Consider the following 21212-nt stretch of genomic DNA (forward strand, 5'->3'; position numbering starts at 1 on the left):
GGATGGATGGATGGATGGATGGATGGATGGATGGATGGATGGATGGATGGATGGATGGATGGATGGATGGATGGATGGATGGAATACTCTAAGTATAAAATATATGATGATAGATAGATAGATAGATAGATAGATAGATAGATAGATAGATAGATAGATAGATAGATAGATAGATAGATAGATAGATAGATAGATAGATAGATAGATAGATAGATAGATAGATAGATAGATAGATAGATAGATAGATAGATAGATAGATGGATAATAGCTAGATCAATAAATAGATAGTGTGCTGTGTGACATAAGCCTACCTGATAAGGATAGAGCGTGACACCGTTGGCTCTTGACTGGTGCCCAGATGTCCAGGTGCCTTCCAGGTATTGGTGAGCTTGGAGTGCGACAGAACTCAACACAGTTCCATTAGAGTTGTTGGGGCTGCTGGGGAGATGAGGTTGTTGTGGTCCTGTGGATTTTCCTGCATGGCCGGGCGAATTGTTTTTCTTCTCCACCCCACTGCTCACCCCCAGACTGTTGGGTTTGGATCCGTGTTTGGGGTAGGCTGCTTGGTGGGAACTGCCGCTGTTGCCGGCGTTGGTGGTTGTTGCCGTAGAACTGGATGTGGTGGCGGAAACGGTAGCGGAGGTGGAGGAGGCTGAGGAATGGTAGCCTGTGGGGAGGTTCGCCCAATCACGAGGTGGTGTGGGACCCTGGAGGATGCTGCGGGAACCCACCAGAGAGGCCAAGGATGGAGGGGAGCCAGGAGATACATCACACTGCTCCAGGCTCAGCACCATGTGGACGGCCTCCTGCTTCAGCTGACTCAGGTGGGTGGCGCACACGTCACAGCGACCGTCACGCTCGTTCCATGCCTTGCGTGTGCTGTTGGGCACCTGCAGCTTGTCATGGAGAAGCAGGGGGAAGGAGGGATCCTACAGAGAGACAGGGAAAAAAAGAAGTTTTTCTTTTAGCACATAGAAGTCATACTTCCGCATATAAGGTTAAATAAATGTGATCAAGTGCTGGATAAATGACCTAAGATACATCAGAGAGATTAATTCAAATAACTCACATGTAGGAACTCAAAAACAAATCTCTTTATTTTCTCAATCGCTTTTCATAGAGATCAATGGGATTAAATTGAAGACAATTTGAGACTTTAGTATATCGTATTCTTAGATTTTTCTCCTGCAACAGACCATAGATATCTCAAATGTTCTGGAAGTGACTTTAAATACATCTCAGACAGTTAAAAAAGAAAAGAAAAAAGAAACTGCAGTCAAAAGCGCTTTGATACAAATTGTATTATAAACCAATAAAAATGTTTTATCGAATGTTCTCTTAGATGTTTCCTCAAAAACTTCTTTGTATGTCCACCAAAGAATGATTACACTGACAATTGACTGCTCCCCATGTGGTATGTGAATTTTTCTTCTGCAGAACACAAAAGAGGACATTTTGAAGAGTGCTTGGAACCAACAACTGAGTAATAAATCAGAAATTTTGAGGGAAAAAAAAAATCTTCTTTTGTTTTACCCAGAAGAAAGCAAGTTATACAGGTTTAGAACGATAGATGTCAGTAAATGATGACAACATTCATTTCTGGGTAACCTACCAAACATAATATTATAGAAACAAATGAGAAAATTGTTGGCATACAGCCAGACACAAAATAATTTAAGCTTCCAGCCACATTTTTATTGTATATGTATATGTATAATTACTGTTTCATTAGTATTTCTGCAAAGGAGTTTTAGGAGAAACATCCCAGCAAGCAATAATTTTGGTTAACTATAGACCCGATATAATCCGGCTAGGAGTAACCAACATCTAGCCAAAAAAAACTTGAATTTGGTTAAATGTTCATGTTCTAGATAACTTCTCTATTATTGGGCTATGGACTATTAAAACAACCCATTTGCTGGGTAACTTGGGTGGTTTTTAACCCAGCATTTTTTAGAGTATAGACGTCAGAGCTGTGTTTGGACAGTCATTAAACACATCTTAAATGCAGATTTGCTTGCTGGGATCTAAGACAACATTTATGAAACTGAGAACTCAGTTAAGTGCAATGAACATGGATCCTCTGAGCAATTCAACTTTCTGGGCAAACATACCTCCAATGTCTTTCCCCAAGCAATCTTAAGCAGGCTAAATGACTCTATCTGTACTGATAAGTAATTAGATTTATTAATTTATCGCCACACAACCATGGAATTTTTTCCCAAGACATTCACAGGATGTCACCACAGATCGGCGCCATGCACTTATTGCAGGCACAATCCCCAGAAGCATCCTGGGGTTAAGTGCCTTATTCAAGTTCTGATTGGCTCACGGCTCACGTCCTACAGAGATCAAACCATCAACCTCCTGCATGGTTACCAGCCATGAGCATTAAACTCTTCACCAATTAATGACTAACTGAAATCCAAAGATGATGGCATATTCACCAAATAAAAAAGATGTTAATGGTTATTTATACATAGTAAAGTAGGTTCATTACTGAATGCAGAACACAGCCCTTGTTCTCCCGGATTGTCACTTTGAATTTGGTCTTCTCTTTATTTTTCCAAGTCTTCATTAGCATAAAGCTGCCAATTATCTGGCTTTGGTGCATCATCACACCATGTGCTTGAGCATTCCGCGAGATGAAGATCATAATTACGGTTTGGCACATTCTCACAGGGCCAGTGTGAAGATGCAGGCGCGATTCGAGATTAATTGAATGACATCATCATTTCATCATGCAAGGGGAAGAGATGCACACTTGCAAAGACTTAGTGGACACTCGGAAATAAATATACTTAATCTTTCATTCTGTTGCCTTCCCATCTGTGTATGTTTTCAATTAAGACGTTGACTTAACAGCTACATTACACAAAAGAGTTCTTCCACAGAGAAGAATTAACTGATCTCACACCAGATTTTTCACCAATTCAATCCATTCACAGTTGGAATTTTAGATTTTACTCCATACATCCTAGAGCTCATCATGGTAAGATTCTTTCCTCATTTTAATCCCAGCATCAATCTAATTAGTGTCCCCAATGCCCTGACAGATACTTGACCTTTTTAGCATCTAGACAGTAGTGTCTGTTTGATACTATAATGGCGCTTTCGGACTCCAAATGCAGTAGTCATAGGAGGGTGTGAAGTTTAAAGCAGCCAGTATAACAATTAACCTTAAACCTTTGGATCAGGCAGGCGCACTCGTGCATGAAGAGAGACTGAATTAGCGGTGCAGCTAGTGAAGGGAGCATTTGTCTTAAGCACAGATGCAGGTGCATGAAATGTGGCAACACATCTGTACTTCAAATGAATGCCGAAGCACGTAGGGAGCTGTTGAAAACGAAAGTAAGCTGCAATCACAATGCAGTTTTCTTCCAAAATCATATATATTTCAAAGTAAAACGGAACATGCAACATGATTTTATCCATCCCAAATGATTGGATTGTGAATGAAAGTGGGTGCTACATAGCAGAATGGCTGCAAGTGGGCTTGGATATCTAAATATTTCAATGCCTCTTGATGGAAATAAATGTTGTAATGTTATTTTTATCAAGAGGCGCATACATTTTTTGGTAAAGATCTTGTATTGATGATGCAAGAGTCCAGCACTCTGTAAAGTCTCCTCCAGCACGTCCCAAAGACTTTCAATGAATATAAGGTATGGACTCAGAACTGCCAAAAAAATGTATGAATCTTGACATTGTCATCCTAGAATATGGCCATGATGTGTATTCCTACATGGTATTTTAAGAAATGAATTATGTCAATCAGTTATGGTTAGAAGAATTGTTGCCAAACATAATGCTAGCAGCATAATAATCACTGGAATAATGATCCAATCATTGACCCTTAAGCATTTGTCTATTTAAATAAAAATAAAAAATATGGTCAATTTTGACTTCAAACATCAATCACTGCTTCTATAGATGGCACTGCACCAGCTAACCCCGTTGTCAGGAAATGTTAAAGGTGCACTATGTTGTATTTTTGCAGTAAAAAATCCAAAAACCACCAGGCCAGTGTTATTTATTTTGTTCAATTGAGTTCTTACAATATCCCAAATCTTTCCAACTATTTGTAAATTGTGAGAAAATTGCTATTTTAACCAAGGAACCGGGACGTCTGAGGGAGTCGCCTGTTAATTGCGTCATATCTGCGTTACACTCGGTTTCCAGTTTTATTCTGCAGAAACGCTTTACTCTTAGCAGAGTGAACAAGTTACAGCAGCCGCTGAGCAAACACACAGAGTAATGTCATAACATAATTTTAAACACACTCAAATGAATCTGATATGATAAACAGAGCTGCGTTACCTCATCCTCATGACCAGAAAAGCGGAAATGACGCAGATGACTGTGTCCCTTCATAATAAAAGTTGCGCTGCTTGCCGTGTGTTCGGCAACAATCGCTCCAGCGGCCTTGCTCAGCTCTCTCAACATTCACTCCTGCTCTTCATACAGTAACGTTAATCACATTCATGAACATGATTTCTGCCCGAGTCCTATCCTCATTCTTTTCCACCGGCTGTGAGGTGAAGACCACATGTCCCAAGATACTGCGCTCAAACCTAGCGTCATCAAACTACGCCTTTGTTTTGAATAGGCGCCCACTAGCGGACGGAAAAGTTACATAGTGTAGCTTTCACCAAATGACTTAGTGTCGCATTGAATATATCTGCATTGTGGGTCTCGAGCACATCATAATAGACTCGAGTTGGCGAAAACAGTGCAATGCTTACGGTGTCCTTACCGCACCTTGTCGGATCTACCTGGCCCCTCTCAGGTGGTCACAGGGCAGCGGTCCAGCTAATCAAAGCCCTGTGCACGAGCACAGTCACTGAAGGAGAGAGATTGAAGGTCTGCTCTGATTAAAACCACACATTCCTGCTGTCAGTGTAAATCTAGAGACCGACTCTCATCTTACACAAGCTGCTTTGTGTATCCCTCCCCTCCTCGCCCAGCATCCCCTTTGCCCAATACATTGCACAGGGTGACCTCTGCGGATCGCCACAGTTAATGCCGCTCTCATTGAGTAAACTTCAGCTCACAGGGCAGCACTGTACCATAAGGACCTCTATAAAAGTCCAGACCTAAGGCACTTATCTCTGACCATGTTCGTGGTTCTGTCATGCGTTTCTGGTCAGTGTCCATCGAAAGGAAATGCAAACCCATTTAACAAACTGTATCCAGAAAGCTCATTTGTCTTATTTTATATGAATTTCTGCATGTTTTGTTGTATAAAAGGTGCCTGTTCTGTGCTAAACCTAGTAGTTCCTTAGCCTGGTCCTACCAGACTCTCATACATTTCATTTGTAGTACTCTATTGAAGTTTAAAATTATCGGATCTGGCCAGAGCTGGACCTGCCAAAACCAGTCGCTAATGTCTGGTCGTGACGTATGTCATCTCAAACTAACGTACGACATCAACGTCATCGTTCTCAGCCCCTACCTCTGTTTGCTGATTGGGCCGGTTAAAATTTGACAGGAGAAAACCAGAGAAAACACCACAATCCCAGACGGAGTACTGAAGGAAAATTACATTTGAGCGGAAGTATGTAGGAGGGCGGAGCCAGGGATGAATCCAGTACTATGGAAAAGAGGTTCATGATTCTTTGTGACAATGTATAGAAAAGTTCACCTCAAAGCTTAAGGGCCCTATTTTAATGATCTGAGCGCATGGTCTGCATGGCGCAGGTGCATTTAGGCCATGTCCGAATCCACTTTTGCTAGTTTAATGACGGAAAAGGCAGTCTGTATGCCCCAAAAGGGTTGTACCAAGTCTCTTAATGAGTCATGGGTGTGTTTTGGGGCTTAATGCGCAATTAACCAATCAGAGTTTAATCTCCCATTCCCTTTAAAAGCCAGGTGCGCTCGCACCATGTTGAATTTCCTATTTATAAGGCGGAATTTGGTAAAAATTATAACTGAATCAGGCTGAAACTAGTAAAAAAACACTTGTGTTGTGCCTGCCTTGCATTGTGCCAGGTGTATGATAAAGATAAATGTTTAAATTTTAGCACAACTAAACCAAACAGCAATAATTAATGATGAATCTTTCCCCTTGTCTGACATTGGTCAGGCACACAGATAGCCACGCCTAAAACCATGATTGGTTGAGCTACTGCTGCTGATTGGAATGCTCAATCTAAACTCATGTTTCAAAAGGAAGTTTGAAAGGTTTTTTTATTTTATTTTTTATTTTTTGGCGTATTTATAGTGTGTGCTTTTTTATGAGAAGAAAGTATTTCAACATTCAAAATTGAATGGTTCGCATAAATAGACCTATTTTTATTCATTTATTTTATGAATTTATTGGATTCAGGCCAGCAGTATTTTGTCATGTGTCCTCTTTCTTCTTGTCATTTGCCTTCAGAGTTCATTTGTTTGAGGTTTGACATAAACATGGGTCTGAGAAACTCAATAAAAACATCATTGTGTCTGTCATCTTTAATGTCCCACCAGCCTTTAGCCTAAAAAGATTTAAGAATGACAGTAGTACACTACTGTTCAAAATTTGGCATTCATAAATAATAAAATAAAAACTTTTATTCAGCAAGTGTGCATTAAAGTGATCAAAAATGACTGTAAAGACATTTATAATGTTACAAAAGATTTTTATTTCAAATTAATGTTGTTCTCCATTCATTCTGTTGAATCCCATCTGTGTATTGATTAAGGCTAATTTCGATTAAAGGTAGGGTAGGTAAGAATTGGTTAAAAAAACTTTTTTTCCAAATTTGTTTAAACGTTCTTTATACATCAATACATAATTAAATTGTAAGTACTCTAAAAAAGAAAGTGTAAAAAATGAGTCTCTGTAGACCTTTCACGACTGTTTTAAAGACAGCTCATTATTTCCATTCACTCCACTTTCTCCCTTCTGGGCTCTTTCCAAAGCCACGCCCCCAAAACACATGAACACGCTACACCGGCCGCTCAGCTGGAAGACGCATTATTTACCTGAGACGAGCGGTGTGCATGTAGTGACATCATGTCAGAATCACATATAATAAAAAAATCTAACTTTATCAGTATGAATATAAACAAATAAGATGTATTTTAGTACTCACCATCAAGCTAGAATATCAATACTGGTAAAGTTTAAAATATATTTTTGTTTAATTCGGTAACAAGCTATTTATATTTATAAGGCAAAGCTAAAAGCAGGTAGCATTGATCTTTTTTTTCTTTTCAATAACATCAGTTCTACTGTGATGAAGATGAATTTCGTGTAAGATTCACAACAAATACAGTGTTTTGCATGTAAGAGTTTCCATGATGAAAGCATTGTTGATTAGTAGTAGCTAAAGCTAACTTAGTTCTAAAAAAAGTTCCTGGATGCTGTGTACTAGCTTTTACACATGCATTTTGTTATCTAAAGTTAAATTTTGCGAAATTCAACACGACCGTGATCAACTTGCTAACTTTATGCTAAGTAATGTTATGCTATATTAGGCAGCTCCATGTGCTAGTGATACATGCTTCATGAAAACATAAACCGAAAAAATGTATAATCAAAATGAAAGATTACCTGTCCAGCAGAAATACAGCCAGCAATGAGATATTTTACAGCCCCTTGAGGTCCCTCAGTTCTCGACATCGTCGGAAAGCCATGGTGATATTTACTCGCGTTTGATTTCTTTGTTTATCCAAAGGCTTTTTGTGCATTGCCTTTACATGTAGGCCTACTGTGTTCCTTTTTTTTTTTTTTGCATTGTTTGCCTTCCCTGACAGCAAAACCCGGCACCGTGCATTTTGAATGCTTTTGCTCTTCCCAGGGGTGCGCATGTGGGCAGATCCTGTAGTGAAAGCAGTGGTTGCCATGGTAGCGAGAGAGAGTGACAGTCGCCCAAGCCAATCATTTGTTTCGTCCCGAACTAAAATAATGAGCGGTGTTTATTGCAGATTAAAAAGTCACTTGATTTTTATACTTTCTTTTTCAGAGTATTTACATTTTAATTATGTATTGACATATAAAGAAAGTTTAAACAAATTTGGACAAAAGTGTTTTAGATCATTCCTACCTACCCTACTTTAAGGCATTGATTTAAAAGCTACATTATCATGTGTTCCATAAAACTGCTTTTATCATTGACAATAGGAATGTTTCTTGATCAGCAAATCAGCATATTAGAATATTTTTTAAAGGACCATGTAACACTGAAGAAATGCACTAATGCTGAAAAGAACTTTAGAAACTTACCCCAAACTTTTGAATGGCAATGTACATGAACAATATATAATATAAAGCCTACTTCACTCAGGACATCTATCTGCATATGATATATTAGTCTACACAAACATATTGATGTAAATATTTGTAGAAGGCAGACAGAAGTGATCTGGAATATGTCTGCTGACACCACTGACCTCCAATTCCCTGGCCGGCAGGAAATGATTATTCACGCACTAGAAGTTCTGTTAGTATAGACACAAAGTGTTTATCATACAGCTAGTTGTCTTTGAATACATGTCAAGCTTTGTTATATTATCAAAAAAAAAAAAAATGTATGTGTATTTATCAGGATGGAGGTGAATCTGGTTTAAAACGGGAGGTTCAGCTTTTATGCCTGCGACAGCAGGAACCTGCATTTCTGTAATTCATGCAAAGCCACTGCAGATATTTCTTCTTTTAGGGTGGGGACCCAAATACCAAATCCTAAGCCGTGCCACTTTAAGACTGAACCAAAAATAACCAAAAATAACACACTTTAACTCTGTAGAAAAAGGGAACTCAAATCGTATTTGAAGGAAAAACAACTGCACGAAAAACAGTCTGTCTCACTTTTACAAGCAATTGCAACATAACCAGAAAATAAGCAGACATATTACTTGGCAAAAACCATCACAGTGAATGCCTTACAGGGAAAAATAATCTAAATGGAAAATGCTGCTTGCAAGCATTTCACTTATTAATATGAGAATTTGATTTCTCATATTCCAACCAAAATGCGATAATCAGTAACCAGAGGTGTTTAACGTAATATAAAATCCAATTGCACTGAGCCATATACAGATCGGATATGAATTATGGAAGGCTTGGGTATAGATGCAAGTGGAATGTACTACATATTCATATTGAATAAATATTTATGAAGCAATTTAAGAGACAAATAAAGTGATAAAATGTATATTTAATTGCACATTAAATATTTTCAGTGCCGTTTTTACCTGTTGTTTTACTTTATGGACAGAAATATTATAAAAGTAAGTAAATTGGTTGAAGAAAATGGCAGACCTAAAGTTTCTGTAACTCAAACAATAGCAACTCCGAAGTAATGGAGAATGTATGAATTCCTTTCCCAAGGAATGTATAAAACTGAAAAAGATAGTTTCACTGATTACGGTATCTGCCAAAAATAAATAAATAAATAAATAAATAAATAAATAAATAAATAAATAAATAAATAAAATATATACACACACACAAACTAATTGTACATAACAGATTTTCCTAAAGAAAAATAAAAGTTTCCCACCTCAGTGACCCCAGTAAAATGTTACAAAATAGTTTAAATATCCAGAAAATTGTTTAGGAATGGGTGAGCATTAATAACCCCTTTTGGGTTTCCAAAGGATCCAAATTTTAGTTTGTAAAGCACAGAAGAGATCTATGTATTCATTCAAGACACATCCGCTCAACATCTATAGCATTTTGCGATGTTTACATCATTACCTACACATACAATTATCAAAATAAACCCTATCCACTCTCAAGAGCACAATAATTGCATGGAGTCTGAGATTACATTGGGAGGACAAACAGAACCATGTAGGCTAAAGCACTCTAATGGATGTAGCCATTCATTCTCCAGCCAAAAAGAGAGGGTGAAAGAGGCCTCTTAAGACTGCCAGATGGACTGAAGCCCTCCGGTCCAGCGCTCTGCTTTAAAGACACTTCAGATGAGAGCTTCACAGAAGTGTTGATTGGATAGTTACCATTCATCATGATGGGAACTGGATCCAAGTCTGAAGAAATGGCTCATATTCCTCAGTGTCTGTCGAATTAGAGTCTTGAGGGTTATTAGGTCTGCATTGGAAGCATTTACTCACTGCCACATTCACCCGCTTTAGAGGACAAAGCAAAGGAGCAAAAGTTAGGCCTGCTTCCAGAGCCTGTGGTGTCCTGTTTGCTAGTCAATTCCTTATTTCATTAGCAGGAACTAGAGAGAACGGCAGCCATTATCAGGCTGGTTATGAAAACAGTGAAGTCATTAATACTGCTGGCAGAAGCCCTGACTGAATCAATTAACTATCGTCTATACGGACCGTTCCACTGGGACAAACAGAGGAGGAGGGGCAAAAGTCATGAGCTACAGAGCAGGAACAGAAGATATACTGTCCTGCTTTCTAAGCATTCTTGGGATTGGACATGAACTAGAAATAGTCCAAGACATGATAGTGTTGCAATCAGAAATGGGGGCACAGAATGAGCTTATACACTGACTGACAAAAAATACTAGACTTCAAATTGATTTAAAATTACATTTTGTGCTTCACACATATCTGACATAGTATAAAACAGTATAGATTTTCAAATGAATCCAGGAAACATCATTGCAAAGTCATTGTTGTGGAACGGTCTGGTTCGCTCACTGATTTTCAATCAACAATTACATGACATCATCTGACTAATGGTATGCTGTATAGCCGCTATCTGAGCACGTCAATGCCAACATTTCATTCAGACAAAAGACTCTTTTACAGTCGGTCTGGCAACCATGCATATATATATATATATATATACATGGTTAATAAATTATAGAATTTAACAAACACTTTAATGAAAGGTGAAGACCAACCCAGGCAGGAGAGCTTCAGTGGTGATGCCTAAAATTAATTAAAATGTAGTGACCTGTTTAACCCTCAGGTGAAGTTAGATGTGATGCCGACAAATGCTTTGAATAGAGATGTCTCATAATTTTGAAACAACAAGTTGTTAAATAAAAAGTTCTGTCATGAAACTCTAGATGGCGCAGGCCGATAGGCCCTTAAAGGGTTAGTTCACCCAAAAATTAAAATTCTGTCATTAATTACATCCCCTAATGTCGTTCGACACCCATAAGACCTCCGTTCATCTTCAGAACACAAATGAAGATATTTTTGTTGAAATCCAATGGCACCAGTTTTTGTGTGCAAAAAAATGAAATAACTGCTTATATAGTGATGGGCCAATTTCAAAACAAAGTTTTGAAAGGTTATGAATCAGAGTATTGATTAATGATTCGGATCACCTGTCAAACTGCTGAAATCACATGACATTGGCAAACCGAATCACAAATGAATACACTGATTCATAATGTTCGAAGCTTTTTTTTTAAAATCGGCCCATCACTATATAAGTCGTTATTTAGTTGTTGTTTTTTGTTGCGCACAAAAACTATTCTCGTCGTTTCATAAAATGATTTTAGAACCACTGTAGTGAGATGGGCTTTGTAACGACGTCTTTAGTGCCTTTATGGGTCTTGAGAGAAGAAACGACATCGGTGTCAATGAAGGCCTTTCTGAGCCACCGGATTTCAACAAAAATATCTTCATTTGTGTTCCGAAGCTGAAAGGTCTTGCAGGTGTCAAACGACATTAGGGTAAGTAATTCATGAGAGAATTTTCATTTTTGGGTGAACTAACCCTTTAACCTGCTTGCAATCACATCATTCTCTAGGGCACATCTGATTGGTTCCTGCTGTATCAATAGCCAATAAGCTCACTCCTCAACCTTCAAATCCTTGGTCAGTATGTGCTGAAACAGCTGCAGCGTGCTTTCAGAAACCCTCCACCTTCCCCAGCTCCACCTGTACAGATCTGAGTTTCACTTTAATTTGGCGGTCCTTTTAAAAAACTCTGTTGACTACAAGTAACATTGCACCTACATGTCTACTTACTATTATTGAAATACATTACATTATAGTACATGTCAACTTATTCTACTAACCCTAACATAAATACTGATGTACTATGGGGATGTCAATGCTAAATGTCCATGCATCATACTAGAATTGACTAATATGACCACACACTCCTGCCAGCAACAACTGTTCGGCCACCTTTCCTCTAGTGGGTGTATTTGCAGAAGAAACTTAATGTTTATATACACCACTAGAAACTAAAAGCAAAGACTTGCTTTCATTGCTAGTTTATGTGTCTTAATCTTATAAAAGCCTCTAAACTCTGCAGCTGTATTTCCTTCATCGAGATCCTGTAAACATGTAAAAACCTGGAGAGCGATGTAAGGACGAAGTCAGTTTTTGCAGTACCAGCATATTACCTGATGTTGCTTTTGGCTAATGTGGTGTTCATTTTGAGAGTGGCTTCATTCATCTGGAGGTTTCACTGGTCATTCATTACATTTCCACCTTCCTCTGAGCAGCTCTTGAGAGTGTACACAACATGGCCACAAACCTCACAAAGACGCTTTTTAGTTTGACATCCTTAATTCACCTCTTTGCCTTGACAATTATACTACATCAACAAACCCAGAGCTCTCTGCAGGGACCAGGTCGCGAATCAGGAGGGACAGACAGACAGCTATTGATAAGAGCACAAAGGACGCTTACAGTCCCATATGCATGTATTTGAGCTTCAGACAGCAAGTTTAGAGTAGGCAAGAAGGCATATGTGCTGTCAATAACTGTCAAAGTTTAAGCCATCTGAATGGACAAGCGAGGGTTGAAACTGCACACAGCTTGAAAACCCAATCCAAACAAACCAGATCCATTTTAACATGAACATCCTGACCCAAAACCTGCTCAACACCAATTACAAGTTAAACTCAAGCTGCTCTTTAAAAGTAGTTATTACACTACATGCAGCCAGCAAAATGCAATTAAAGGGATAAAATAACTGTTTTCTTTTTTAATATATTTTAAAATGTAATTTATTCCTGTGATGCAAAGCTGAATTTTGAGCATCATTACTCCTGTCTTCAGTGTCACATGAGCCTTCAGAAATTATTGTAATATGCAATGAAAAGCGGCCAGCATTAAGCTTTTTTCAAAAGATGCAAAAGTATCACAGAATGATCCCATGCCAAATATTCAAGTAATCTGGGGTAAACAATAGGGTCTGAAATTGCAAAAACACATTTTTTATATTCTCACTACTGTAAATATAATGTCACATATAACACAATGCTCCTGCGTTATGCTTGTTGCATCTTGAACCCTTAATCTGCATGTGCTGGGATATTAATGCATCCGAACATATCCTAAATATTAAATCCACAGGCTAATTGACATGCTCCTCACCTCTGAGTTGATTAAAATGTGCAAATATAAGAAGTAACAGGCAAACTACTTGTTAAGAAATCTTCAGGCTTTTTTGCTTATACAACAACCCATCCAAGCTGTAATAAAACACATCTGTTCTGCTTTAATTATTTTGATTCAGCCAAGAGGCTTGTAAATTCAACATCATTCTCGATTAAAACTGAGCGGCTTGCTTTTCCCAAAAAATTAGCTAGAAATGAATGCAAGCTAAGATGCAAACACAAAAACGATCTTAAATGTCCGGTGTTTTCGAAAGCTGGCATTTCTTCATTAAGAGTTGAGTATGTGTTAACTTGTTGTAGATGAAATGTTACCACTGAAATGTTCCCACATGTGTTCAATCTTCCCAACAGCTGTATGACTCAGATTCAGATTCAGGTGTTCATATATCATCACCTCATGTAGGATATGCAACCATATGCCATTTTAATATCTGGGTAGGTAAGACTTTACTTTTTTTTTTTGAAAGATGTATCTCATGTAATTGTATTTTTATATTTCTTATCTAATTTATTCCTGTGATTCAAAGCTGGATTTTCAGCATCATTACTCCAGTGTCACATGATCCTTCAGAAATCATTCCTACTGATTTGCTGCTCAAGAAACATTTTTTATTAATATGCTGCTTACAATTTGTTGAAACTGTGATACATTTTTTTACAACATGAATACTGTCACAAATGTTCTGTGTCTGTGGACTTTTATTTTGATATTCTTATTTTCCCTGTGTTCAGTTCCGGTGTGTTTACTTCCTGTTTACTTGGTTGTCATTATTTAATTGATTAGAGCTCAACTTTATGTTCATCATCCTGTGTATTTAAAGGTGCAGTGTGTAGTATTTATGATGATCAATTGACAGAAATCCAATATAATATACATAACTATGTTTTCAGTGGTGTATAAAGACCTTATATAATGTACCGTTATGTTTTAATTACCTTAGAATGAGCCATTTCTATCTACATACACGGTGGGTTCCCTTACAGCGAAGTCACCATTTTGTGCCATCATGTTTTTACAGTAGCGCTTAACGGACAAACTGCTCTACAGAGCGCTAGTCATTGTCTGCTCTTTGATGGCAACATTTTTGTCCTCTGTCAGCCATGGTATCGTCTCTATGAACTTCAAAGGGGAGGGGTGAGCTTTGGGCAGTTGCAATTCACAACCTCAACACTAGATGTTGCTAAAATTTACACACTGCACCTTTAAGCTCTTCAGTTTCTTCAGTTATTGACGTGTGTTAAGGTTATGTGCTGGCTTTGTTTAGTTCAGTGCTTATTTCATCGGTCATCTTCGCAAACTTTTTTTATTCTTGATAATCTAGTCAAGCCTGCGCATTACAATACAGTTTAAATGAACGGCATTTCATTTTGTTTGTAAAAATATAAAACTTCATCTAACCCTAAACTTTTGTAGACCAATTAAAAAAAAAAAAAAAAAAAAAAAAAAAAAAAATTACGGTGTACTTTTATTTTGGCGAATTGTACACTAACAGTAAACAGTTTGGGCACTTGATAGAATATATTTTCTATCATTTAGAACTAGCTGTATCCAAAATTGCATACTCTCTCCTGAGTACGTATTTTGAATAAGTACACAAAAAAAAGTATGTTCTTAGAATCTAAAGCCCCTTTCACACTGTGATTCCGGCAAATACATGGATAATGCGACCCGGCATTTGTTCCCGGGCCGCTAGATTTGGTCCATTCTCACTGCCAGCGAAATACCGTAATATGTGCGCTTTCACACACAACCCGTAACGGTCCCGGGTCGAGTTGACACGTGACATCCTGATGTGACGTATAATGGCGAGCAATCTCAGCTTCAGCGCGGATGGTAAGGAGCTCAGTGGTCTCGACTTGTGTCCAGTTTGTGCACATTTCTGCTTGTTTAATTTGAGTTTCTTTTGTATACGAACACTCTCTGCGTTTAAAACACCGACTAGCTCTTCTGGCACTGCAGGGTTGTATTATTGAAGAAGCAAGCTCTAGGAGTCGCACGATAACTACGTACACGTTGCGGCATTAGTTTCGGCTTTTGTTCACACAGCGCTCGTCCCGGGTCGAATACCGCAATATTACTAGGTCCCCGACCCGGGTCGAATTCGGTAATCAATCCCGGGACGTGGTTGCTTTCACACAGAAGGCGACCCGGCAATGTTCCGGGAATATTGCGGGTCCGACGTGCAGTGTGAAAGGGGCTTCTGTGCCAGTTCTAGTGTCAGTTGTGGTTTCTTTTGTCATATACTGTTTTCCAGAAGTGAAGTATGCGATTTCAGATGCAGTCCAGGTCTATATGACTAAAAGCATTGATTTGCTGCCATTGGCAGATTATATATTTGCATTAACGAGCAGTTTAATAAAGTGGCAGGTTAGGGTATTTAAAGGTTTGAAGGATATGTCAGGTTTCTTCTGTGTTCTTTGAAATTAAATGATTGACTGACATCTGCTAAATACATTTTTACTACTAAGGAAATATTACAGTCCATCTCAAAATATTGTTTAAATGTACTGAGGCATTGTCACAATAAATAACCCCAAATATTTCCACTCTGATCTCTGTTACTGGCTCAGAATCTGCTCTTTCTGGTTGTGTTTCACTTGAGAGTGAAAAAACAGCTCTGTAAACCCACAGCAAACCACGTCCACTTCCAGACATTCATCAGTTCTGTCGGAACCCACTCAAGACCCGTCTGAATGTCTCAGGAAGGACAGCCACAGTCCCACAGCGTGAGCAAACTCAACATTAATCTGCTCAGATATCACAGAGAGTCACGGAGAGAGGCTCCGCACCTGGAATACCACATTCTGCGGCTTTATTTTTTATTTTTAAATAAATGACAACCTGAATTGCTTTTGAAAGGGCTCGAGTCACGTTTAGATCTACAGATGTACTTGTGTGTGTATTGTGCACGAACAGGACACATTTCCTTTACTGCAATATATTGAGCAAATATTGAGTGATTTTTATTGCGCTGCTGCACCAATACTACAGCAGTAAAGTTCTGGGATTAGTACGCAGGAATAACAGTATCGGTCTAGAAAATTGCAACTTTTCATTTTACCATTGGTCTTGTACACAAACTATAAACATCACAACATGTAAATAAGAAAATATGGACATTATTTTGTCATTTTGTCTGCTCTTCTGGCTAGATGGAGCCGTTTACCTCCAGTCTTTGCTACGCTAGGCTAGTAGTGTGTGCTTCAGACAGAGTTATGGCATGGAGATGAGAATGGTATGTATGGATTTATCTAACTCTGGGGGATACGGTGAATAAGCTAAAGTCCAAAAAATGTGCCATGTTCCTTTAACTTAATAATAATTGTATCATTTAAGGTCAATCATTCCCAATGAATCTTTTAACAAACTTTCTTCACACTTACATATCTAACAAAGATGTTTTACATCTGATGGTCTTTTCATTCATTTTTGTATATTTTATTTTTCATGCCTCAGCGGTAATTCCATCATAAAGAGTGTAAATTACTACTCTCTCACAAATTAACACATGAACTTTAATGCTTGACATCACACAGTCTGAACTGAAGATCCGTGCAAAATAGCAGCACATTGTCATGCAAAATAATTTGTGACAAATAACTACATTAAACAAGCATTTTTATTTAAAAACAAACACTAATTATGAACTATATTAAACCTTAAAGGCAAACCTCTAATATAAATATAATATGAATCAAGATATCTAAAAAATATAATCAAAATCACCCTGTCAATCATCCAGCTTGTTTGGAGAGATTGCACGTGGTTGAAATAAGTGAGTGCATGTGGAAGTTAGAAAGATGGCTAATGCTGCTTACAGCAATTTAAGTGTGGTTTCAGCTCTGGTTAGACTACACAACCCCAGCTGCCTTAGCAAAGAGGATTGTGGTTTAGAAGAAATAACCTCACTTTTACTGCTGATCCACCTATCTGGATCTAGCTGCTGACATGGAGGTCCTCAAAGAGATCATAAATACATGCTATTGGGAGTCATTTCCACAAATCTACCACTAAGCCCACATAAAAAGCGTACAATCACAAATAAAGAAACGTAGACTTTATTTAACTGGCTCACTAATGCCTGGCCATTCTATCTGACCGATTAAGGTCCACTTCAGCCACTTCCCATATCCTAAACCCTTAAAACTGTAGCCATTTCCATAAGAGCCCTGAGCTCATTATTCAGCAGTGATGTCACTTCCCCTCATTACTGTGCTGGCTGCAGCCAAAATCTAGATGGTAACCCTTATTCTGCAAAAAGTCAAGTTGCAACAGCCTTGCATAATGTTTTAAAACATTATGCGTTTGTTTTCAAACCTCAAATAAAGATTCAAAGGTCGTGAATCAGTAGATTGATTCGTGATTCATATCGCCAATGTCATGTGATTTCAGCAGTTTGACACGCACTCCGAATCATGAATCATGACCGTTTGAATCTTTATTTGAGGATCACGGAAGAGAAGACAATGCTGAATAAAGTCACTTTGGCTTCAAAAGAGTTTAACTAACCAACTGATGCCACATATGGACTACTTTGATGATGTTTTCATTACCTTCTGGACGTGGACAGCAAGTGGGCATACACTTCCTTCCATTCAAAGGACAGAAAGGCCTCAGACTAAATCTAAAATATCTTAAACTGTGTTCCAAGGATGAACGAAGGTCTTACAGGTGTGGAACGACATTGGGGTGAGTCATTAATGAAAGAAATTTCATTTTTGGGTGAAATGAACGCTTTAGCATAGGTTCTGCTGGGAAGACTCAATTACTACGTCACTTAATGCCTTCACTCTAATCCAATGATATTCTCATGCTCACGGTATAAAGGCTCCGTACTTACACATGTTTGAGTTCGCAGATACTGAAGCAACGATTACCCCCATCCTCCCCACCACCACCAGGATGGCCCTGTCCATACCCTGCCGGGGGGTCGGCTGTGCCCCTGCCCTCGTCTTCAGGCAGGGATTGCAGATCCGAGACCCTCGGATTATGCGGACGGGGCCTACACCAAATGACTCTATACACTATCAGCTTGCTGAGCTTTTAATAAATGCACTATTGTCAATATATTTCTCCCGAGTCTTTCTGGTAGAACTAACCCTTTAAACTGGAATGTAAAGTCCACACTAGAGGTTTAGTAACTATAAGATAGTTTCGTAGTTTGTAACTAACTCTGTACTTAAATTGGATTGCATTTGTTCTGAAAGCAGAAAAAGCGAATAAGTTGTAAGCTCTCTGTAAAGTAACGAATAGTTAGATAAGACGATTACGTTCAATGATCAATGATGAATAGCAGCCTTCAAATTTGTGAGTAGAAGTTGTATCAAAATACCATACATTTCAGATCCATACCTTGGGTCTTCAGCGACCCGGGGCAACATTCACTACCCTCCTCCACATATCAACCTTCTTAGTATTCCTCAATCAATTCATTATAAACAATATAACGAAAAAAATATATAAAAGAATGACTGTTTTCTCTTAATTTTTTATAAAAAATGTATAAGGTCGCTAACAACCCGATGTGTGTAACAGTGTAAGTATGTTTTATTAAAAAGCTATCATTTTCAACATTTTCAAAACCAATATTTTGCACACAAAAAAATTATGCGTTCAGTCCTTGCTCTGCAGTAAATCGCTGAGCTGTTTCAAGTTTTGCTAATGATAATTCCTATTCTTTTGTTTTCTGCCTGCAGTAACTATGAGTGAAGCATCACCTTATCATTGTGTATCAGACACCGCTACCTTGTGGAATAAAGGTGAACTGCACTTATGCCATCATCAAAGATTCAATTATTGTGCAGAAATATATATGTACTCACACTGTTACACACCTCGGGTCGTTAGCGAAAAAATAAACATTTATTTATTATGATGACTTTAATTGACATGAACATGGAAGTGTGCTGTTTAGATCCGGTTCATGTTGAAGAGCAGCTAACAAGTCATTTATTCATATAATGTTCTCTCTCTATTAAAATGTAAATAAGTATAAATGTCAATGTCTGAAGAAAATTTCAATTTGCTGCATTACACCTGGTTGGAGAATTCTGTAAATATTTAGTTCATAGGTAGCGTTACGTAAACTAACTTTAATGGTGCAACACAAAAAAAAAATTATTGCATAATAGTTCGCCTCTTTATGTTGCAACTAGACTAAGCTGTAACTTACGCACAACTGGTGCAACCGACCCCAGATTCTCATATGGTTTCTGCTGCAGAAAACCTATTTCAGTCACACGCCGTCAATGAAAAATGGCTGGTGTTCAGATGCTAATGTATGCATGAGGACACAGCACATGCCTCATTTGAAGTCTTGACATGTCGATCCATACTAGTGATGGGTGAGGCGTGCGTCCTGCGGAGAGAAATTGTGTGTCATTTAAGAGTAAAAACCCCAAAGATCCTATAATGAGATGGGACAGGCTGCAGATGTTTCTCGGCATCAGGTAAATGTTCCGCTCTCATACGAGACACCGATTTGGGACTCATCAAAAAAAAAAAAAAAAAAAAAAAACCCATGCGTTTCTAATCAAATCCATGTCGGCACCCCTGATGTTTGTTTGCTTTCAAAATCCAGATTAGGAATGAGAGATAGATAGAGAATGGGAAAAACTGAGATCACAATCGCTTAGGTCTCCGTTCCACCAAATGCTATCTACCTGCATCTCATTGCCAGAAAACTGCCATAAATCCACGCTTGGCCAGCAGCTCTTTTTGGCCCTGCACCCCTCAGAGGAGGGATGAATAGGAAATTAGAGCTTGCAGCAGCCCAGGGATCTGACACAGGAAATGGAGCTAGTCATAGAGTTCTGCTTTTATCGTCCTGTAATAAGTTCCAGCTGGCTGCACGTTGAGGGTGCTCCAGTGCCGTATATGAGATCAGTGCACACTATGGAATACAGCCTAGTGGGGCTCCAGAAATACAATCACAGATCAGGTTAGCTTCAGTAATGGGTGTTCCATGTACTTGCACTAAAAAGTGCATATGAATCAACAATGAGTACTATCAAATGCATTAGGGATGGTAGAAATAAACAATTTTACAATTAATTGCAAAAATCTCAATATTAATTCTTCATCAAATACTAGAACTGTTCTATGTGTTTCCTGCACTAAATTTAACTGGCAGCACACAAATGCATCTATGCAACTCTACAGGCAAAAGACAACACATTTTACACATATTCATTTGATGAGATATAAGATGTGATGAGATATAAATACTGTGCCCTGTGAAATAATGGAAAGGAAATATGCCTTTCTATCCTCGCACAATTATACAGCACAACCAGTGAACAGAGATTCACAAACAAATGATTCTTTTAAACTGATTCTTAGAGTGTAACCAGTGTAGTCTGACTAATGAACGATTTGGTCACACTTTATATTAGGTTTTTTTTAACTACTATGTACCAAACCATATAACAAAAAGCAGAACTTTGTACCATATAACAAAATGAGTACAAAGAGTTGTTAGACGACACTCGTGGCAAATCACGTCTTTAAAATTTCGAACACATTTTTTTCAATGAGTGTACACACACCGGTGGCTGCATTCTGTGCCTGTCCGACTCAGGAAGTTGTTTAAAACCCTGAGCTGTAAACGCCACAGGGCACCATTTCAAGATTTTATTTTAAATTTATATTATATTTCCCTCAAATCATCAATGTACATACTGATTTCACCCTGTGCTACAAGATACACCCATCGTGCAGCTCTTCTGTCAGAAGTCGATTCAAAATTGAGCTTGCGTGTATAATGTGCATAATGTGTGTGAGATACCTGAGGTAATTTTTTTTAGGTTTATTTATCAAAATGTTCTTTTATATATTGTGTGATATTCTGTATTTCGATCGTGGCTTTAAAATGTTATGAGAAAATGGTTTATGAATGTTTATCAGCCACATTAACTTGTATTTAAACCCATTGTCAGT

At 38.2% G+C, this 21212-nt stretch overlaps 1 protein-coding gene across 2 annotated transcripts in view; it reads right to left on the bottom strand.

The window, feature by feature from the left end:
* kif26ba (kinesin family member 26Ba) overlaps nucleotides 1–21212 on the bottom strand; it is a 137783-nt gene that overhangs the window by 82829 nt on the left and 33742 nt on the right. For both annotated transcript variants that reach the window (XM_067455898.1, XM_067455897.1), the window contains exon 3: nucleotides 312–929. In XM_067455898.1, coding sequence (XP_067311999.1) covers nucleotides 312–929 — 618 coding nt within the window. The remainder of the gene's footprint in view (nucleotides 1–311; nucleotides 930–21212) is intronic.

Source organism: Pseudorasbora parva, chromosome 10, assembly GCF_024679245.1.
Source record: "Pseudorasbora parva isolate DD20220531a chromosome 10, ASM2467924v1, whole genome shotgun sequence".
NCBI classification, from domain to species: domain Eukaryota; kingdom Metazoa; phylum Chordata; class Actinopteri; order Cypriniformes; family Gobionidae; genus Pseudorasbora; species Pseudorasbora parva.